Source organism: Furipterus horrens, unplaced genomic scaffold, assembly GCF_987537825.1.
Source record: "Furipterus horrens unplaced genomic scaffold, mFurHor1.1.pri manual_scaffold_4, whole genome shotgun sequence".
Lineage (NCBI taxonomy): Eukaryota > Metazoa > Chordata > Mammalia > Chiroptera > Furipteridae > Furipterus > Furipterus horrens.
This window is the reverse complement of record NW_028327174.1, coordinates 122560055-122583268: the sequence shown is the minus strand read 5'-3', so window position 1 is coordinate 122583268 and position 23214 is coordinate 122560055. Positions and strand designations below refer to the sequence as shown.

The following is a 23214-nucleotide window of genomic DNA, read 5'->3' as shown; positions in this document are numbered from 1 at the left end:
GCAGCGCAAATAAAAGTGTGGCACAAATGCTTCAAAAATGATAGAGAATCTGTTGAAAGTGATACACATTCTGGAAGGCTTACAACAAGCAGAATACCTGAGAATATTGAAAGTGTACAGGCTGCCGTCAGCAAAGATCAGGGACTGACATTGGGAGAATGAGAAGCTGATATGGGAATTCCAAAAACCATGTCTGAGATTTTGATGCAGGATCTTGGCATGAAATGTGTCGTGGCAAAATTTATTCCACAGCTCCTGCTATTAAAGTAGAAGGAACATTGTGCTTAAGTTGCTAATGACTTGATTCGAACCACTACCAATGAACAGATTTCCTCAAAAAGGTCATAATCAGAGATGAATCATGGATCTATGGCTATGATCTGGAAACAAAGGCCCAGTCATCCCAATGGAAATCACATGGTTCTCCACACTAGAAGAAGGCAGGGTGAGACCATGCTATGCTTTCTGATTGGAAAGGTGTTGTCCACTATGAGTATGCCCCTCCAGGCAATAAAATTAATAAAGAACACTACTTAACTGTTCCTTGCCAGTTGAGAGATGCAATATGAAGAAAACAGCTGCAGCTATGGACAACTGGTGATTGGTGGCTTCATCGTGACAATGCACCCACTCATGCATCACGTCTCGTGCAGAGTTTTTTGACAAAACATCAAATCAGGTGACTCAGTCCTCTACAGCTCAGATTTGGCACCATACAACTTGTGGTTTTTCCCAAAATTGAAATCATCCTTGAAAGGGGAGAGATTTCAAACCATCCAGGAGATTCAGGAAAATACAATGGTGAAGCTGATGGTGATTAGGAAAGCTATGTGAGGTCCCAAGGTGCCTACTTTGAAGGGGACTGAGGTGTCATTGTCCTGTGTACAATGTTTCTTGTATCTTGTATCTTCTTCAATAAATAGTCTCTTTTTCTTTTTATATTTTTATATTTTTAATGTTTTATTGACTATGCTGTTACAGTTGTCCCAATTTCTTTTTCCTCTGCTCCCCTTCACCCAGTGACATCCCCCTCGCCCTCCAGTTGTCCCCCCACTTAGTCCATGCCCATTGGTTGTGCATATAGTTCTTCTCAACATCTTCCTATCTATTCCACTCCCTCCTACTATGATTCTTAATTCCTGCACCATCTCCTTCCCTTTCCCCACTTCCCCCTCCCTGCTGACCTCCCCCCAGTATGCTCCCCATACCTATAATTCTTTTCCCACTCTCGTTGCCTAATTAGTTTGCCTTTGTTTCGATTCTCTAGCTTCTGTTGTTGGTTTTTGTGATGCAGTTTTCATTTTAATGTTCATAGTTTTGATCCTCCTTCTTCTAAACCAGTCCCTTTAACATCTCATATAACAGTGGTTTGGATCAAATGAACTCCTTCAGCTTTACTTAGTCCTGGGAGCACTTTTTCTGCCCTTCTATTCTAAATGACAGCTTCGGTGGATAGAGTGATCGTGGTTGTAGGTTGTTGCTTTTCATTCCTTTGAATATTTCTTGCCAGTCCCTTCTTGCCTGCAGGGTCTCCTTTGAGAAATCAGCTGATAGTCTAATTGGGACCCCTTTGTACATGATTCTTCTCTCTTGCTGCTTTTGAGATTCTCTCTTTATCCTTAATGTTTGACATTTTGATTAATAATGTGTCTTGGTGTGGTTCTCCCTGGGTCCAGTTTATTTGGAACTCCTGTGCTTCCTCGACCTGTAAATCTATTTCCTTCCCCAAGTTAGGGAAGTTCTGCTTCATTATTTTTTCACATAGTTTTTCAGTTTCTAGTTCTTTTCCTTCACCTTCTGGCAACCCTATGATTCGGATGTTGGCTCGCTTATAGCTGTCCCATAGGTTTCTGAGCCTCTCCTCATTTTCCTCACTTTTCGTTTCCTCTTTCTGCACTGATTGACTGTTTGTTCCTTCCCTATGTTCCAATTTGTTGATTGGATCCCTGGTTTTCCTTCCCTCACCACTTGTTTTGTATGTGTTTTCGTTCATTTCAGCAGGACTAGCCTTCATTCCTTTCCCATATTTAGTAAGATCCACTGTTAGTTCTGTAAGCTGTCTTATAACTATAGCTCTGAACTGAGCCTCAGAAAGATTATCTATCTGCTGGTCCGTTAAATCATGTATTTACTGTCTGGTCAGCTGCGTGATTGGGATCTCTATCATGATCCCTGCTATCCTGACAGGTTTGTTTACCTTTCCTTCTTGGGCGGGGCTGTCACACCTCCTACACTATCAGAGGCAGAGTCCTGTGTACTGTCACTACTGGGCGACCCTTCTCACCACACTGTGGTGCTTCCTGTGGGCGGGGAGGTGGGGGGTGTCCAAGATGGATTCCTGCCATTCACTCTCTGCTGAGAGACTGGAAGCCTCTTCCTCCATCCCCATGCCCTCTGGGCCTCACAGTCTGAGGCAATGGGGGTCTGCCTTCTCCAGCGTTGGAATCGCGAGCTGACGCATTTGGTCTGCAGCTAGGGGTGCTCCCAGGCACTTCTCGCCTCCCCTTAAATAGGGGTGTCTGTTCTTACCGCAGTCCTGCCGCCCATTACATTACTGCAGCTGCCGCTGCCAGCACAGCTTGAGCTCTCCACCCTGGCTTCGCCCCTCCTACCCGTCTGGATGAGCACCACTTGTTTATAACTTCATACATTGGACTTCCGTGTAACTCTATTTTCTGGAACTTCTGGTTATTTCTGGTTTTGCAGTAGTTGTAGTCCTTCTTAGTTGTGGAGGGAGACGGTGTGTGTCAGTCTAGGCCTCCATCTTGGCCGGAAGTGCCGTCTCTTTTTCATATTATGTGGCTGGATACTTTCTGCACAGACTAATATGTCTCTAGGCCAGACCTCGCTCCAAAACTTCCAACTCGTATAGTCAAGGACCTATTTCATAGTTCTGTTGGATTGTGCCTCAGATATGCTAAATACACACATCCCAAATTGAACTCTTAGTTAATTCTTCACAACTCTTATCTACCCTTCTTTCCAGCTGAGTAAAGGGTATGTCTGTTCATCTCCTATTCAAGAAACCTGGGATGGCCTTGATTCCTACATAACCTACACCACCTCTCATTACATTTATTGCCAGTTTCTCTTATATTATTGCTAAAATACACTGCAGGTACTCTTCACTCTTTCTCCATAGCCTGCAGCAGCTCCTGGTTTCCCAGCACCCACTGTAGTCCTTAAACTCAGTTCTCTGCACAGACTATAGTCAGAGTGATATTTGGTTTTTTTCCTTTTAACCTGACATTTCCCAAATTCACTCTGCTTTGCTGCACCATCTTTTTATCACCCGTTCCCACCTTAATTCTTTTTATGTTATGTTATTGATTATGCTATTATAGTTGTCATGATTTTTCTCCCTTTGCCCCCTACCAACCAGCACCACCCACTCCCTCAGGCAATCTCCCCTCCTTTGTTCATGTCCATGGGTCATGCATATAATTTCTTTGGCTGCTCCATTTCCTATACTATACTTTGCATCCCCATGACTGTTCTCTAACTACCTATTTATACTTCTTAATCCCCTCACCTCTTCGCCCATTCCCCCATAACTCGCTCCCATCTGGCAACCATCAAAATGTTCTCTGTATCCGTGATTCTGTCCCTTATTGTTTCCTAAGTTTGCTTTTTAGATTCAATTGTTGATACATATGTATTTATTGCCATTTTACTGTTCATAGTTTTGATCTTCTTTCCCTTAAATTAGTCCCTTTCACATTTCATATAATAATGGTTTGCTGATGGTAAGCTCCTTTAGCTTTTTCTTGTCTGGGAAGCTCTTTATCTGCCCTTTGGTTCTAAATGATAGCTTTGCTGTGTAGAGCAGTCTTGGCTGTAGGTCCTTGCTTTTTATGACTTCAAATACTTCTTGCTAATACCTTCTTGCCTGCAAAGTTTCTTCTGAAAAATCTGCTGACAGTCTTATGGAAACTCCCCTATAGGTAACTAACTGCTTTCCTCTTGCTGCTTTTAAGATTTTCTATCATTAAACTATGGCATTTTAATTATGATGTGTCCTGGAGTGGGCCTCTTTTCATCCATCTTGTTTGGGACTCTGCTTCCTGGACTTGCATGTCTATCTCCTTCACTAAATTAGGGAAGTTTTCTTTCATTATTTTTTCAAATAGATTTCTAATTTCTGCTCTTTCTGTTCTCCTGGACCCCTATGATGCAAATATCGGAACACATGGAGTTCTCCCACAGGGGCGGGGGTGTTCTTTTTTTCTCGTTGTTGTTCTGATTAGTTATTTTTTGCTTCCTTACATTCCAAGTCATATACTTGATTCTAGGCTTCATCCACTCTACTGTTGTATCCCTGTAAACTGTTCTTTATTTCAATTAGTGTATCCTTCATTTCTGACTGGATCTTTTTTATGCGGTTGAGGTCCTCACTAAGTTCCTTGAGGATCCTTATAACCAGTGTTTTACACTCTGCATCTGATAGGTTTATCTCCATTTTGTTTAGTTCTTTTTCTGGAATTTTGATCTGCTCTTTCATTTTGGCCATGTTTCTTTGCTCATTTTGGCAGCCTCCCTGTGTTTGTTTCTGTGTATTGGTGAGCTGCTATTGGTAGCCTAACCTAATATGGTAGGTGTCCTGTAAGGTCCAGTGGTACAGCCTCCCCCGTCACTGAACCTGGGTACTCAAGGTGTGCCCCTCTGTTGGCTGAGTGCACTGTCCTCTTGTAGTTGAGCATGGATTGCTGTTGGCAGATCAATGGGAGACATTTAGCCAGGCCAGTCAGCTGTAAGGACTGGCTGTGACCACTGACCACCAGCCTCCGCTCTTTGTGGAAGATCAGCTGTGCAGGGGCAGGGTGGTGGTGCTCTGACATTATCTGTAGCTGTCCACTGGGTGCAGAGCCCCTGGGGTTTCTTCTTGGAGATGCAGGCCAAGGTCAACCCCACCTTTGTTCTGTTCAGGGCACCCTACCTGAGCTATAACGTAATCTGCAAATGACTGCTCCTTGTCCTAAGCTTGGAGTTTCCCAAGCAAAGCCAAGCTGTGTACATAGACTGGCTGCTTCTATGCCAGGCCTGGGGCCACTTAGCAAGAGATACAGGGCTGAGGGCTCCCTGAGGCTGGCTGTTGCTTGTTTGAGAAGATTTGGGAAGTTGTGAATCATGGGCTAAAACCAGCAGTTCACATGGAAAAGACACTTTTAACAGCTTGTGTGGGCTCATAAGTTGAGTGGGATGGAGCCTCAGGGATCTCCAGTGTGGGACAAACAGTGTGAGCCAGGTGGATGAAGTCTCAGATATGGCTCCCACCTGCTGGCTCTGTGACTCTGTGGTGGGTGGAGGGCTGGGAAGAGGAGCAGTGGCCTCTACCCACCTTTCTGTCTTTGAGAAAGTTGTCCTCCAGCTCTATCCCTGAAGTCAGACACTGTAGTTCCTCCCTGTATGCCACTGGTGCCTTTCAAGCTGCTACCTCATTGCTGGAGCCAGAAGGAGTGGGTCTGACTCAGTGTCTGGGTTCTTTAAGAGGGACTGCTTGGGATTCCAGAAGTTTCTTCTACCAACTCAATCCCACTGGTTTTTGTAGTCAGAAGTTTTGGGGACTCATCTTCCTGGCACTGTAAGCATGGGCTGGGGGGCCTGGTGTGGCACTGGGACTCTTTGCTCCTGAGATAGCCTTCCCAAATTTTTATTCACCACATGTGCATATGAGACCAGCCTGTTCCAATCTCTGCCCCTCCCATCAGTCTCAATGGATGTGGTTTCTTTAATTTCATAGTTCTCAGACTTCATTCAGCTGGATTTCTGACCGTTCTGAGTGATGGTTATTCTTAGTTTAGTTGTAAGTTTGATGTCATTGTGAGAGGAGGCAAGCTGTGTTACCTATACCTCCATCTTGACCTGAAGCGGTCCACCCCTCCTACTGATCTTTGAAATGTAAACTGCATCCTGGCACTTCGTTTAAAATCTTTGGGCCAGAATAATCACAGAATAAAATCCTAAAATCTTATCTGGGCCTGTGGTACTGCACAGCTGTATCTCAGGTCACCTCACCTTTGCTCTCTGGGTTGTCACTCCTTCTGACCTTGCTCTTCCTTGTCTCAGGGTCATCACAGCTCCTGTTCCCTCTGTTACAAAACTCGTCCAACTATTCTTCACCTAACTAATCCCTGATCACCTGATCTAAATTAGCATTCCCCCCCACACACACTGTTACTCTCTTTTACCTCAGCCTGTCCTCCTTCATTGCCTTTATCACAAATTAATATGTGTATATACATATGCACATCTCCCACTGGGCCCTGAACTGCTAAGGGTACAGATTAAGTTTGCTTTCTTTTCTTTTCTTTTTTTAAGTATCTTTTATTGATTATGTTGCTACAGTTGTCCCAATTTCTTTTCCCTTTACTCCCCTCTTACCAGTAACCCCTTCCCTCCAGCAATCCCACCTCCATCGGTCATGCATGTAAGTTCTTTAGCTTCACTCTTTCCTGTATTATTCTTAACTTCCCCCTGTCTGTTTTGTACCAACCAATTATGCTTCTTAGTCCCTACAGCATTTTCCCATTTCTCCCTGTTCCCCTCCCAGCTGATAATCCTCCAAATGATCCCCATACCTATAATTCTGTTCCTGTTCTGGTGGCTTGCTTAGTTTGTTTTTGTTTTTACTTTTTAGATTCAGTTGTTGATAGTTGTGAGTTTGTTGTGATTCTAATGTTCATAGTGTTGATCTTCTTTTTCTTAAGTAAGTCCCTTTAACATTTCATGTAATAATGGCTTGGTGATGATGAACTCCTTTAGCTTTACCTTACCTGGGAAGCACTTTATCTGCCCTTCCATTCTAAACAATAGCTTTGCTGGATAGAGTAATCTTGGTTGTAGGTCCTTGCTTATCATTACATTGAATACTTCTTGCCAGTCCCTTATTGGCTGCAAAGTTTCTTCTGAGAAATCAGCTGATAGCCTTATAGGCACCCCTTTGTAGGTAACACTGCTTTTCTCTTGCTGCTTTTAAGATTCTCTCCTTCACCTTAACCTTTGGCATTTTAATTATGATGTGTCTTGGTGTGGTCCTCTTTGGGTCTATCTTGTTTGGGATTCTCTGTGCTTCCTGGACTTGTATGTCTATTTCCTTCGCCAAATTTGGGAAGTTTTCCTTCATTATTTTTTCACAGAAGCTTTCCATTTCTTGCTTTTCCTCTTCTCCTTCTGGCACCCCTATGATTCAGACGTTGGCACGTTTAAAGTTGTCCCAGAGATTCCTAAGCCTCTCCTCATTTCTTTCAAATCTTGTTTCCTCATTTCTTTCTATTCTTGTTTCCTCATTCTGTTCTGGTTGACTTTTTTTCTTCCTTGTGTTCCAAATCATTGATTTGAACCCTGGTTTCCTTCCCTTCACCATTGGTTTTGTGTGGATTTCCCTTTGTTTTATTTAGCATAGTCTTTACTTCTTCCCTTATGTGTTTGCCATACTTAAGCATATCTGTCAGGCCTGTGAGCATCTTTATCACCAGTGTTTTGAAGTCTGTGTCTCTTAGTTTGGCTATCTCCTTGACTGTTAGGTTGGCTGTCTCCTCATAGCTTAGTTCTCCCACTGGAACCTTGGTCTGTTCTCTCTTTTGGGCCATACTTCTCTGTCTCCTCAACTTGACAGGCTCCTGTGTTTGCCTCTGTGTCTTAGGTAGAGCTGTCACTCCTTTTACGTTGTAAGGGGCTGAGCCTTAGATATTCATCAGTACGGGTGACGAATTTTATCACATTGTGGCACAGTGTATGGGGGAGGGGTCTGAGAGGGAACAGTGCCACTTGCTCAGTACTCGTCCCTTTTCCAGGCACTTCTCCCTCTTCCATATGGGACTGGCTCCCCTCTAGCTGCTACCCTGGCCGTCGTTCCCAGAGTGGGTGGGTTTGCAGATGATCTAGGACTATGGGGGCCCTTGAAACAGTAGACTTTACTGAGAGACCAGCAGTTTCTTCCTCTGCCCCAACCCCCACTGGTTTGCACAATCAGAAGCTATGGGGGTTTATTTTCCCTGGCGCTGGGACTGTGAGCTGTGTGGTCTAGTGTGGTGCTGGGAGTGCTCCCCAGGTGTTCCTCTTGACCTTTTTCAATGTTTGACTGCGCTTTCCACTGGCCTGCCACTGCTGCCACCACACTGCATCCTCTCCACCCCAGCTCCACCCCTCCTACTTGTCTGGATGAGTATTTCTTCTTTATACCTTTGTTTGTTGGACTTCCATGCAGCTCGATTTTCTAAACTTCTGGTTGTATTTAGTTTTGAGGTGGTTGTATTCCTTCTTAGCTGTGGGGGGAGACGCAGCATATCTATCGGCTGCTTTGTTTTCAATTGTTTGGTCTGCACCTAGCACATTTGGTTCCACACAGGAAGTTCTCAGTCATCTTCTTTGATTGAATGACCAACAGCTTCTTGCCATCAAGCATAATAGGGGAGGTAGCTTGGGAATGGCAGCCCATAGCAGTCACACTGCAATACAGGATATCCATAGTGTGGCCCAAAATGTTCCAGGTGATGTGGGATTGGGGCATGGTGGCAACTCTTCTTTGTCAAGTGTAGGCAGGTAGGGAGAAAGGAGTCTTGCAAGTCTTCCCTGAAGAGTTGAAGCTCAAGGTGAAAATGTAAGATCAGAAAGAGGGTCAGAGGAGGGACTTCCCTCCATCACTCCCTTTCTTTGGCCCTTCTGCGTACTTCTGTGACACACCCTACAAAACTTCAGCTTCTAGTCTTTCCTCAGAGTTAACCCAGGACAAGGTCTGCAGGAGTTATGTTGAGGGAGAAGAAAAAGAGAAGCCACTAGAAATTGCTACCCTGTGTCCCATGTCTGTTCACTTCCTGCCCTGTGCCCATTCCCTGGTCTCCACAACAGCTCCTGCAGAGGAATGACCCAGAAGTGATGGTCCAGGGAAAGACACTGAAGGAGTTGTTGGATAATGGGGAATCTTGTGCCCAGCTTTTGTTTTCCTTATTAAAAGCAGTAAACATTTTTTGGCAGAAGATGAAAGCACTCTGCTGTCTGTGATGCTGCAGGCTTCAAAACTTGGGCTGAAAGAAGACAGACAAGTCCTACCAGGTTAGATTTGGCCCAGTGGCTCGGAGTTATGCAGATGTCTCCCTCATGCTCCTTCCCAGAGGGGAGATAGGACCCCTTATACTCATGGGAGGAACCCCCAAATAAGTTTTCCTGTAGAAAGTGAGCTACACAAAATGGTTGCAGTTTATAGTCTCATGCTGTGGACCAACTATGGATTAAAACAGGCCGTAACCATGATCTGTGAAATTGTTACTAAAAAATACTTTTTTAAATCCTCACCTGAGGATGTTTATTGATTTTTGATTTTTGATTTTTTTTTTTTTTTTTAGAGAGAGGGGAAGGACGAGAGAGAGAGAAAAAAATACCATTGATGTGAGAGAGAAACATCGATTGATGTTCCCTGTACGTGCCCCGACTGGGAATGGAATCCACAACCTAGGCCTGTGCCCTGGCCAGGGATTGAACCCACAATCTTTTGGTGCATGCGGATGACGCTTCAACCAATTGAGCAACTAGCCAGGGCTAAAGAAAAGTATTTTTTAACTTTCAAGCAACAGATTTACAAATACAGTTATTGAATATTTACTAGATATCAAGCACTGTGCTAATCACTTTACATGTGTTATTACTGCATTTGATCATTCTGACAACTCTGTGAGGAAAATGGGTCCACTTTTCAGATGAGTAACTGAGGTTTAGATGTTAAATAACTTTCCCAAGGTCATACAGTTAGTAGGTGGTAGCTCTGGGGCTCAAACCCAGGTTTGATTTCACATTTTAAACCATCATGATGTACTTTTAAGCATAACAGTTTCTTAAATTAGGGACTACATGTACCTAGATATTTCAAGACCTTTTTCCATCTCACCTTCTACCACTTTGTTTTCCATCACTATATATTTGCTTATTCTTTTGAAAGCATTTTTTTCTTTGAGCATTTCTCTAATTTTTTGAATTGAAGTGGAAACATAGTCACATTATTTTGCAAGTACTGTAGATACTTGGTTAATATTCTATGCTATTACAAATATTAACTACTGCTATGACCATGAGGAAGAGCTTCACAAATTGGATTAGTTTTTGCATTTTGAACTCTCTTTAACCCATTTCTATTTCAAATTTTATTTCTTACTGAAAGGAAGAAGATTTCTCTCCCCAAGTCAGCCGTAGTCTGCCTCTGGCTTCGACACCTTCCCAGCCTTGAAAAAGCAATGCTGCATCTTTTTGAAAAGCTAATCTTCAGTGAGAGAAATTTTCTGAGAAGGATCGAATGCTTTATGGAAGATTCATTGCTGGTATGTGCTGGACTTTGATGAGAAAAATCCTTAAAGAAGGTGCTGGGTATCATTTCATTTGGTCAGAGCAAGGGAAAAATGTAAACAAAAGAAAAATTGACACCTTTAAAATAATGATGTATTTTCATTTTATTTTAAAAATACGTAATATAGGTGTCTTTTCTGCCTATTTAGAGCATATGTCAAAAATAAGGAGAGATTCAAGATTTACTTGATTGTTGGACCTTATATGGCGTATTCATAAGAACTGATGTTTGGACCACAAACTTTTTATTGTTGTTCAGTTACAGTTGTTCCAATTTTCCCCCCATTGCCCTCCCCTACCCCTCCTACCCCTGCTTCCACAGTCAAGCCCGGCCCCATTGTCCATGTCCATGGGTTATTTATACACGTTCCTTGACTAGACCCTTCCCCTTCTTTCCCCTCCCCTCTCCCATCTGGTCACTGTCAGTTTTTCCCTTGTTTTCATGCCTCTGGTTCTATTTTGCTTATTTTTTTGTTTTGTTTTGTTCATTAGGTTCCACTTATAGGTGAGATCATGTGGTATTTGTCTTTCAAACTTTTTAAAAACAGTATTTATTTCCACATGGAAAATAAGTTTTAAAAAATGAAAATTTTAACTCGAGGAATCAATTAACAAAGAAAACATTTAAAAATAAACTTCTAGCTCTTAACTAGAAGAAAAATAAAATAAGAGAAACAAAACCAAACCCCAGAAAAACAGCAGAAAACCCCCAGAAAAACAAAACCCCAACAAAAACAGCTAAGGATTTTGTTAAGTTTTCTTTTAGTGTATGCCTGCCAGCCTTGAAACCTAGCTCTGTGCACTGGCTGCCTGCCTCTCTTGTTCTCAGGACTCTCAGGCCTGGGAAGTCAGGGGCTCATGGGTGGGCCCCCCAGGCAGTCCTAAGAACCTGGCCAGTCAGAGTGTTTTCCCTCCGGGGGAGGCGGCTCTGGAATTTATGTGCATTTTTGTAAGAACAAGAATAAAGACCGGTGCACGCTGAAGAAACAGGTCAAAAACTACAAGGAGGTGCTGTGCTCCCAGGGCACCTGCCTTACAGGAACCTCAGTGGCTCTAACATGCTTCCTCATTAACTTTGGTAACCTGGGGGAGATAGAGCACAGAAATTGCCTCCTTTTGTGCAGGTGGAGAAAATTAGTTTAGGGAAAGATGGTAAACAGTTAGATCTTAAGTTGGTGACCAGGAAACTGGGCAGGAGAACGTGTACACGCTGCCCACGAAGCTGAGACTTGGGAGACGTGATGCCCTGTGCATGGAGTGCTCTGAGATTGACTGAATTTACACAACCCAAATCTCCCAGATACCTTCTATTTGTTTAATTCGGTTGGAACTTCCTGTTTTCCTTTTCTCTTTCAAGTTGGGGACTTTGTAAGGGAATCGTAATTGAATCAGTTGCATTTTTCCTATACCCGAGTCTCACTGTAGGTCCCAGTCCTTGCCCAGCAGGGCGCGTGTGACTGTCCTAGACTGTGCTCGCCTTTTTCCTTATGTCCTTGGCTCTTCTCTGCCTTCATGGCTGGGTCCTCCCAGGTGACTGACTAGTGTTGCAGTCATCAGTGGCAATGCTGCTTTCACCTGTAAGTTAGGGGGCACAAATGGAGCCCATCTGATTTGGAAATTTATACTGTTTGATGGGGGGGAAAAAGAAAGAAGGAAGGAAGATCGGTATAAAGGCTGAGAGAGCCCAAGAAAGGTTTGTTTGTTTTTAAGGAAAATTACTGCTTGACCTCACCATTCAAAAGAGTTGCACATTCAAATAAGAAATAAGAATGTGCCTTATATAAAAATAATTACAATAAAATTCTAAATAAACAAAGGCTTTAGGAAGCCCCCAGCATACCATTCCAAGCATTACCTTTATTATCAGGGAAATCTCTATATTTATAACTTAAATGAACATGCTATAATTTAATTTTCTCTGGTCCTTTTTCAGTGCCAAATACAGTAATGAGCTAGTTCCTTGCTGTCAGGTTCTTTATTAAATGTCTTCTCTCTACAGAAAAATTACAGTTCCATGGACTTTTCTGATGTGGTTTGATTCTGCAAGGCTTTCATTGGTCCTATGGTTCTTCTCTGAACCTTCTCCGTGTCTCTTACTGTTACAGAACCCCTGGGCTGCTCCGATTGAAACAGAACCCACGGGATGTTTTGTTAGGGGCCTGATTGCCCGCATCCAGAATTACAACTCTCAATACCAGAGTTTAGTGAAAAGAAAAAGAGTTGTTTATTTAACAGTTACATAGATTTGAATTATTTGCGGATTTCTGCCGTTAAGTCTTATGTTCCTTAAAACCCCCACAAACACATATTTCTGCCTCCCCCTCCCAAACCAGGCTAGTTTTAGAAAAGCTAGAGAAACCGTTTCCCTACTTTTCTAGACACAGTTCAGCTTTACCAGTAGCTGCCACTTATTCTATTCTGATTGGGGGAGGTCTTGTCTGTGTTAAGGTGCTCACCAGCTTTTAATCCAAAAACCTCGTGGATTCTAGGCCTCCTTGTAAACTGCATGTAGTTTTTCCTTCTTTGTAATCCACATGGAGAACACAGTTAAAAATTTCTGCTGTTCATTTTTAAACTCCTCACTGCATCCTGTGGTGTAGAGAGCATGGTCCCCAGTTCTGACCATTCACAGGACCTCATGCAGGCTCTGTGTGCTCTTTCCATACCATCCCAAGGTCCAAGACCCCTCTCATCTCCTTGAGGCCTTGGAAGCACCCAACCATTTGCATAACAAAGACACTAGCCACTAGCCTCAGGCATCCTGAAAGGGCTTCCTTCTCCCCATCCCCCAGCCGCAAGCTCTGGGAGTTTTTGGACACCTCTGTTCTGTAACATTACCTGTGGCCACAAGTCCTGAGCAACTCTGCAACTCTTCAATAAGCACAGGATGTTGCTCTGAATGCGGGAGAGAGAAAGCAGGCACTCCCGTTAAATATTTGCATTATATAACGTTCAGTCTCCAGTTTAGAGTTGAAAATAATCTTTCCTAGTCCAACAGCTTCAAAGTCAGTTGATGTACAAAAGCATTTATCAGGATCATGTGTGTAGAGATTCAGAGCTTCCATTATGGTTAAAGGGAGATTCCAGAGGGTGTTATTTGGTTTAATTTATTGTGGCATTGGCAGGACCAATAAATGTGACCTCTCTGTGTCTTTTGGTCCAAGGAGGTAATTACAGTACAGAGCTGGAAGTTCCTGATTGGCATGGGCTGCTCTCCTTGGGCATCACAGGCCTGCAGTACCAGAAAACCAAGCAGGCTGGAATAAGACTGTGACGTAACTGAGCGATTAGAACGGTAACCTGAAGCACTTGCTTTCTAATTGCATCATCTGATTTATTGATCACATCACAGTATTTTGGTGCAGTGACAGGACCGTTCGGAAGGATCAGAGATCTGGAACTCAGATAGCACGGGACTGCTGTGCTTTCCCTTAGAAGAAACTTGATGCCTATTACATTAGGGTTGAATTCTGAGAGTAATTAAAGTGTGATGGTCTACGTAACTTGTATTTTACATGGAACATTGTTAATTATGTTTCCATCTCTTGGGACTATCCAGAGTTAGCCCTGGGAATTCTACAGTTACCAAGATGTTGAAAAAAAAAGTGTAGTACAGGTTGTATGAAGTGAAATTATTTTCCCAAATGTTCTTTGGCATCTCAGGGACTCAGAGCCCTGGTATTTTCCATTAAGACTGAATAATAAGGCACTAATCTAATATCACCTGAATTCTAAATGCATATTTATACACATATATATGACTTCTAAAATAAAAATAAATTTACCCCTGAGACTCACCCTTAGGGTTCCATTGGCTGGACACCCTCCCACCCCCCAAATACAAGGCCGCCTGCCACATTCAGTGGCTCCTAAGTGTGTCACGGTATTGAACTTAGTTTGCCATTTACTGTGCGGACTGACACTTTTCTAAAGCAGGTGGTCTTGTGTTTCCCATGACAGAACAGGCACTGCAAGACCTTGATCCATAGCTTCAGACCTGACTTAAAAACAGATACCACCAAAAGCAGTTAAAGCCACTTGGTAATTATTGCAGCTTTCTTGACTGTTTGGTTTCCTAAGGCTGGCCCAGAATCAGAAGGATGTTATTTATGTTTTCCATTTACAGTTCTGTTTGTGGAGCCCAAAAAGCTATTTTTATATTCCACATTTGAATGAAAAGTGTTGGCTGGGTGGCAGGGAGGCACTGTGCTTGGCGGCCCTCCTGCACACCAAGGCTGAGGTGTACCCTGGTTTCCATGCCCTCCCCTTGACTCTTTCTTGGCAAACCTCACATCCACCTGCCCCTCAAGCTGGGTCGAGAGGAACAGCTCCTTCACCTTCACAGGACAGACTTTCCCATAAGAGAGCAGGGAGCAGAGGGTGGAGAGGAGCAAGGGAGGCAGGGTTGGTTTTTTTAATTGTTTAGATTTTAAATTTAAAAAATACTCTTCAAAAAAGAATACTCCTAGTATTCTTTCCTACCTGAAAGTCTTAACAGGGCAATTAAAATTAGTTCTTTATCTTGTCAAGTACACCTCTATAAAGTGGGGGGGAAAATTAATTCTTTGTCTAGTAAGAGCTTAAGAATTAACAAAACATGCAGGTACCTCCATGTCCTCCTTGATCTTCCTGATATGAGATATGATGCATTCTTGTCCTCATGCTCGAGAGATAATAGTAGTCACGTCAAAAAGAAAAAGAAACTTTCTTTACATAAAATTCCAAACACAGTTCTCCTTAAATAAAATATTATATTGAAGAATCACTCCACATCCTGGGCTATGTCAGTTTTCTGGGCTTGATAATTCTTACTAATGTTCTCAGGTTTTATTTTCCTGATTTTTTATTAAAAGCCTTTTAAGCATCTCTTTTTTTTGAGTTCTTTAATGTGAGGCATGTAATTTAAGAAATGCTGAAGTAGATAGCGGTGGTGGAATAAGGAAGTGGCATTGATGGTTTATGCTTGTGGCAACAAGGTAAAGAATGTATCTCGGACAGTCGTTGTACTTCCCAGTGTCGACCTCAGGGGGGCACCAGATTCGCCAGCACTGTTTCTGTGAAGAACAAGGCCCGGATTGCAAGTTCTGTTTTCACTGTTGGGGATGGAGGACTTTTCAACCAGTCAGAGGTGAAGGGAGAGAAAAAAATTTAAAAATAAATTATAAAAACAGGGCAGTGGTAGACCTGGGAGGTCATTGCCACTCAGAGGCTGAGCTGAGAAGCAGCAGGGGGCTGAGGAGCTGTCTTTCCGCTCAGGCTGCACAAGCTAACTGGTAGAGGCCACTGGGCCAGGCTAGAAAGAGGAACTTCAGATTTCAAGGACTTCTTTGAGCACCCACGACCAGCATCGCTGTGTCTTAATGCTCTGAGAGAGCATGGGTAAAGTTAAAACACAAAAGTACATTTGGTACTTGTTACATTTTTTAAACCTAGAAATGGCAGATTTATCACTAATTAGGCAATAATTGTATTATGGCGTACTGAAAAAAATTGCTTGTAGTATAAACAACATCTGGTAAAGATTATAAAGAGAGAATATTTTTCCATCTTAAATTATCGAAATAAACGTGAATGTTTTGAAACAAAATATATCCTAAAATGTAAAAGGGATATTTATAGCCTTATGATTAGTATTTTGAAGCTAGGAAAGAAGAAAATCATATAATAAAAAAAATATATTTATAAAGGTATCTTATTTTATATGATAGATGTGAATGAAGGTTTTGTTTAAGTAGATTTTTTAAAACCAAATTGTTTTTGAACTGAATAAAGAGGTTGACTGTTCAACCTTCTGAAGAACTATTTAAGAAGAAAGTTATCTTTTGATGACTATAGAAACCCTTTAATTTATGTACCTGTATAAACAAAAGAGCCTCTTACAGGTGTGGAAGAGTCAGCTACACAGTGGGACAGTTGGTGGGTAAACCAGAGGGAAAGCTTCTAATCAGCCATTTCTTTAGAAACAAGACCATTCCTGAGTAAAATATTTAAACTACATTAAAATAGACTATGAAAGAGAATCTTACCCTGACTTGCTGAACTTCAGCTTAGTATCTCTCATCTGCAGTTTCTCTCTTTATTTCTTAGGAAGAAAATATCTATGAAGGGTGATAAATGAAAAGGCTTTATAATTTTTTGTTTGTTTCTTTACTGCCTTGTAATTTTTTTATAAGAGGCATTAGTTTTGTCAGTGACTTACCTCAAATCATAGTATAATTTCTCTCTCTGATTTGTATTCTCTCTTTCTCCCCTTCCCACCCCCTACCTCTATACTCTCTCTTTCTTACACACACACACACAGAATCAGAAAATGATGGAAGGCAAGATTGCTTCCTGAGATTTCTGTTTTGTGTTATCAGACCTCTTTTAAATCGCAAGTGGCTTGTAATAATCATTGATGTATCAGAATGAAAATGACAGAGTAGACACTGAGGACAGAGAGCAAACTTAGATGTTATTTGTACAGTTCATGGTACAGAGTGACAAGCTGGCCTCTCCCTACAGTGCAGGCGTGGAGAACACAGCCACTGTGCATTTCTTCTCTGTTGACTTTGTCTTTCCTTGTTTCGTTGAGGTATAGGAATGAGCTGTCTTTCTGGGCACAGAGAAGACAAACAATGCCGTTCTGTGAAGCTGTGGGAGATGGGAAGGGGATGTGCACCCAGCAGGGCAATCTGGTCCATAAGAAAAGGAAGCCGGAGCCTGGAGGAGCTCTCTCCATCATACTCGTCCGTTCATCCTCTGACATTTAGTGAAAGAACTGGGAGTGGTGTCAGGAGCCGGGAGAGAGACAAAACTCATGTTACTGATGGCCTCCTGGTGACACAGTCTCTCTAGTCTTGAAATAATCTGTACATGGAAATCATTAGGCCAGATGGAGAAGGGAAGAGCTTGAGAAGGAACAGATTTTGGTAGGATGGAGAAAAACATACAAACAGATGGACTCCAAGAAAGGTTTTCTTTCTTTTCTCATTTTTATAGGAAAGGTAATTGCCTGGGTTGTGGGGCTTCAGAGCTAGGATTTGTAGCCTTGGGCTTCAGAGTGGCTTGAGATATATTACTGTAGGGTCCCATATTACAAATCAAATAGGACAAAGAGGGGTTAAAATGTTTGCCTCTTCCCTCACAAGGATGTTGTAAAGAGGGGGGGAAGTTATGGCTACCAAAGAACCATGAATTAAGACTTTAATTCTATTTGGAAGATTCTATTGATAAGAAAAGCAGCTTAAGTTTGCTTTGTGATTTGATGTCACTGGCACACATGCCTGACCTGTGAGCATAACTGGGCTTCTTGAGGGGACTCAGTGACCCTGAAATTATGTGCTTGGGAAGTGTCAAGAGTCTCATTTTAACAACCGTCAGTAAAGGCCACAGATGAGAAAAAGCTGTTCACAGCTCCGGGGCGGCAAGGGAGACTGGTTTTAAAATAAAAATTTCTATCATTGCTCTTTCAGCAGGGCTTCCCTGCCTCTGGGCATTGTATCTGTTTTAAAAGCTAAACAAGTTGTGGAAGCAGGTTGAGAGCGACAAAGGGTCTGAAATATTTGGACAGAAAGAAATTGAAGAGGCAAGTGCATTGGTGTGGAGAGAGCAGGCAGATTCCACACAGTCTGGAGACATTTAAAACATTGGATTAAGATGTTTTGCTAGAAAACATTGCATAAAAGAAAAGCAGGTCCAAGCTCTAATCTTCAACAAACTGAGTTAGAATTTTTTTTGCTTCTCTCTTTGATTTTCATGGTAGCCATATTTTACACATTGGATCATCCTTTTTTTTTTTTTTTTTTTTGCCATTTATAAATCTCCATAATTAGTATTGAATGATTTTCTATGAGCATCAAATTTATAGAATGGCTCTGGAGTAGTTAGACTATTTAAAACAAAAGGAATGGTCCTATTTTACCATTTTAGTCTTGGTTTTCTACCAGTGCATTTTCAGGCTCTGTTTGCCTGTGTTGCTTGGTCTTAAACACTCTTACTCAGGAGGCATATTTTCTGTGTATGAAACTAGTAAATTTGATGAATCACTTTTATTCCAGACATGCAGTTTGCTTTTCATTTCTTGTTTGATATTTTCATAAGTCACAAATCTCTTCAAATAATTAAAAGGAAGTCACCCCATCGTCTAGCCAGTGGTGATGCCCTTGCCTGGGGCCCTCTGTGACAACTGTAGTGGCGAAATGTGAACACTAGATGGCACACGTTCAATGTTACAACTCAAAACGCCAGTGCAGAACCAACAGTGGGAAAGAAAGCCTGTGGAGATAGGCACCATTTTTTCCTCCACGTGATCCAGAAAACGTGAGAGACAAAGCATATCCTTTTTTTCTATTTCCTTTTTTTAATTGGGAGAGAGGGTATGAAAAAATATTTCCCAAAGCTAATCATATCAAGCGTAATATGACTCGAAGAAATTCCCGATAGAGCCACATCTATTTTATAGATGCAACTATAAATTATCTGATTTAGTACACAAATGCCATTGTCATTTGGCTTAATCTCATGCTTTGAGCTCTGGTCACAAGGACATAGAACTTGGGTAGGCCCATTAAAGCCCCACCAGGCTTTAGATATTTAGATATTTAACCATCAAAACCTGTCACAAAAATATTTGCAGACTAAATTAGATCTTCATTATTCAAAGTGATGGTACCTTAATTTTTTTATGAATCCTCTTCTCATACTAAATAACTTAAATTGCTAAATTCACAGTGCACTCAGATGTGATATTATTTAGTCCAGCATGGGAGTGGTCACTGCTTTCCTTAATATAAAATCATTATGGACTCATCACCTAATAGATAGGAAAGACAAGATAGCTGGCCCAGATCAGATGTTAAGGTACTTCTAGGCCACGTTAGGAAGTCAAATGCATTACTTAAAACTAGCAATACAGGTAGGCTCTGTGTTTTCATTGCAGCATGCTGATGGAAAGTATTTTAAATTTTTCTATGATTCTTACTGTTTTTCTGGATCATATGGGCTTACTATAGAAAATGTGGAACATCCATAATATGAAGAAAAAAATAAAGCTTGCCCATAATCTCCTTGCCCCAGAAGAACCACTGTATACATTTGTATTGCAAGGCTTTTTCCATTTATTCTAACCCAAAGGATTATGTTCATTTTCTTTCTTTTTTCTTAATTATATCTTATTGATTATGCTATTACAGTTGTCCTGATCTTCCCCCCTTTGTCTGCCTCCACATAGCACCTGCCTCCCTCAGGCAATCCCCCCATCATTGTTGATGTCCATGGGTCATGCCTGAAAGTTCTTTGGCTGCTCCATTTCCTGTACTGTACTTTGCATTCTCATGACTATTCTGTAACTACCTGCTTGTACTTCTTAATCCCTTCATCTCTTCACCCACTCCCACACACTCCCCTCCCATCAGGCAACCATCAAAATGCTCTGTGTTTTCATGATTCTGTCTCTGTTATTCTTAATTGCTTAGTTTGTTTTTAGATTCAGTTGTTGATAGATATGTATTTTGGGAATTATATTGTTCATAGTATTGATCTTTTTATTAAATAAGTCCCTTTAACATTTCATATAATAATGGTTTGGTGATGATTAACTTCTTTAGTTTTTTCTTGTCTGGGAAGCTCTTTATCTGCCCTTCCATTCTAAATGACAGCTTTGCTGGGTGAGCAATCTTGACTGTAGGTCTCAGCTTTTCATGACTTTGAATATATCTTGCCAATCCCTCCTATCCTGCCAAGTTTCTTTTGAGAAATCAGCTGAAAGTATTATGGGAACGCCACTGTAAGTAACTTAACTTCTTTTCTCTTGTTGCTTTAAAAATTCTCTCTTTATCATTAAATTGTGGCATTTTAATTATGATGTGTCCTGGAGTGGGTCTGTTTTTTGGGACTCTCTGTGTTTCCTGGACTTGCATGTCTATTTCCTTCACCAAATTAGAGATATTTCCTTTCATTATTTTTTCAAACAGATTTCCAATTTCTTGCTCTTTGTCATCTCCTTCTGGCACCCATGTTATACGAATGTTGAAACTCCTAGAGTTGTCCCAGAGGTTGCTTATACTCTGCTCGTATTTAGATTCTTTTTTCTTCTTGTTTTGATGGTTGTTTTTTGCTTCCTTATGTTCCAAATCATTGATCTGGTTCTCGTCTTCATCCACTCTACTGTCATTTTCCTGTAAATTGTTCTTTATTTCAATTAGTGTAGCCTTCATTTCTGACTGGATCTTTTTTATTCTGTCTTGTCTTCACCAGCTTCCTTGATCACCTTTATAACCAGTGTTATGAACTCTGGATCTGATAGATTGTTTTATCTCCATTTCATTTAGCTCTTTTTCTGGAATTTTGATCTGCTCTTTCATTTGGGCCATGTATCTTTGTCTCCTCGTTTGACAGCCTCCCGTGTTTATTTCTATGTATTAGGTAGAGCTGGTATGACTTCCTGTCTTGGTAGTGTGGCCTAATGTAGTAGGTGTACTGTAGGGTCCAGCGGCACAGCCTCCCCCCTATCAACCAAGCTTGGTACTTGAGGTGTGCCCTTTGTGTGGGCTGAGTACACTGTCCTCTTGTAGTTGAGCCTTGATTACTGTTGGCAGATCAATGGGAGACATTTACGCAGGCCAGTCAGCTGCAAAGATTGGCTATGTCCACTGACCACCAACTTCCACCCTCCGTGGAGGTCCAGCTGTGCTTGGGGCCATGCCACTGAGCAGTACTTAGTTCAGCAGGGCTCTGGAGTACACTGAGTCTGCGCCTTGATTGTGTCGTTTGTGGAGGTAGTTTGGTGGTGTGTGGTCTGTAGCTGTCCGCTGGGTGCACAGGCTCTGGGGTTTCCCAGGTGGTTAGGCTAGGGTCAGCCACTTCCTGTATTCTGTCTGGGGCCACTTGGCATAAGGTATAAAGCAGTCTGTAGTTGGTTGCTACTTGTGATGGGTTTGGAGGTGCTCTAGCAAGGCCAGGCTATGAACCTAGGCCAGCTGCTGTTAGTGCCAGGCCTGGGACCAATTAGCAAAAGGTACGGGGGCTGGGGACTCACTGAGGCCAGCTGTTGCTTATTTGAGAGGATTTAGGAAAGTCTGAAGCATGAGCCAAGACCAGCCATTCATATGGAAAAGCCCCTTTTAAAAGCTTGGGTGGGCTGTAAGTTGGGTGAAGTGGATCCTCAGGGAATTACCAGGACAAGGCAAACAGTGTGAACCAGCTTGATGGAGTCTCAGATATGGCTCCCACCTGCCAGCTCTGTGGCTCTCTGCAGGGAGGGCTTAGAAAAGGAACAATGGCATCTGCCTGCATTTCTGTCTGGGAGAAAGCTGCCCTCCAGCTCTCACCCTGAGGCCAGGTACTTCGGTTCCCATATTCCTTTCAAGCTGTTACCCTGGTGCTGGAGCTCAGAGAGAGTGAGTCTGAGTAAGTCGGTGTGCAGGCCTCGTAAGAGGAACTGCTTTGGAATCTGGCAATTTCTTCCACTGACTCAGTCCCTGCTGGTTTTTACAGCAAAAAGTTATGGGGACTTATCTTCCTGGCACTGGAACCTCAGGCTGGGGGCCTGGTATGGGGCTTGGAGCCCTTGTTCCCCAATTATTCCTCCTGTTTTTCATTTACCACAGGAGTGTGGGACCAGCCCATTTCTCATCTCTGCGTTTCGACATCTCCACCCCTCCTACCAGTCTGGATGGATATGGTTTCTTTAATTCTGTAGTTGTTGGACTTCCAGTCAGCTCGATTTCTGAAAGTTCTGATTGATGGTTGTTCTGTAGTGTGGTTGTAATTTTGATATGGTTGTGTGAGGAGGCAAGCCATGTTTACCTATGCCTCCATCTTGACCGGAAGTCCTATTCAGCCTTTTTACTGAAGGAAATAGCAAATTGTGAGCCCATTAACTGTCGAATATGCCTGGGGGAAGTTGCTTGCCATGGAGGGTGAGAGAGAAAATAGTAGGCTGTGAAATTGCCCTTCTGACCCCACCTGAATGCAGAGTGCTGAAACTTATGCCTGTGGTCTGAATGTTGAGGAGGTATATGAAGCGCAGGAAAACTGTGTCAGTTTGGAGGCTCTATGTACATGATCAAGGCATCAGCACTTTCGGTACCTAGCGAGAAACCTCTTCCCGGTTCATAAGCAGCTGTTTCCTCACTGTGTCGCAGAAGTCCACAGGGCTATGTTCATTTGATAGACACCAGCAGGTCTAGACAACTCATTTGCCTGGTAATAGCAAGTTTTTATTGATGAAATGCTTCTGATATTTTACTTTCTTGTGGTCTTTTCCTTCACAGCCTGAAGCAGCCTGTCACCCAGCCATATTCAGAATAGTTGATGAAATGTTCAGGTAAATGTTGTGCTATTCCTGCTAATAATTGATTTTAAAATGCCCAATTTCCAAAGATAAATAAAAAATTCCGTGATAGTCTCTCACTGTATCATGGGGAAATTAATTTCTGATTCCAACTTACCCCACTGAGCTTTTTGGTAAAGCCCAAATGTCAGTGTATATTTAAAAGCCAGTGCTTAAGAATTAAGATAATTTTATATTTTTAACCTTTTAAAAATTTAATAATGTATAAAAGAGTTGAATTTTAAATCATTAAATATTCATGTAGGATTTTTCTCAGCTCAAAACGAAGTATAGCAGTGTACTCCCTTCACCACATGAGGGCTGACCAATCTTTTTAAAGGATTTTTAAAGCTAAGGAAAAATAAGAAAAACAAATAATTCCATCTTAACAGAGCTCTTCTGAAAGGTAAAGTCAACTCTGCAAGTTATCTTACAACACATTGATTTTTATTTTGCAAATTGAGCACTTCTTGGAAAATGCATTGGATTTACAGGTGATAAAATGGGACCTCACTGGCTGACAGTTAGTTATTGGGAGACATGACCCCTGTGTAGGAGCTCATCACTGG

At 42.0% G+C, this 23214-nt stretch overlaps 1 protein-coding gene across 7 annotated transcripts in view; it reads left to right on the top strand.

The window, feature by feature from the left end:
* The window catches only part of FANCC (FA complementation group C), a 306042-nt gene that overhangs the window by 255278 nt on the left and 27550 nt on the right, over positions 1-23214 (top strand). For 6 of the 7 annotated variants that reach the window (XM_090274026.1, XM_090274030.1, XM_090274024.1 and 3 more), the window contains 2 exons: positions 10151-10307; positions 22587-22639. In XM_090274026.1, coding sequence (XP_090130152.1) covers positions 10151-10307; positions 22587-22639 — 210 coding nt within the window. The remainder of the gene's footprint in view (positions 1-10150; positions 10308-22586; positions 22640-23214) is intronic. The other variant, XM_090274029.1, reaches the window with a different exon arrangement.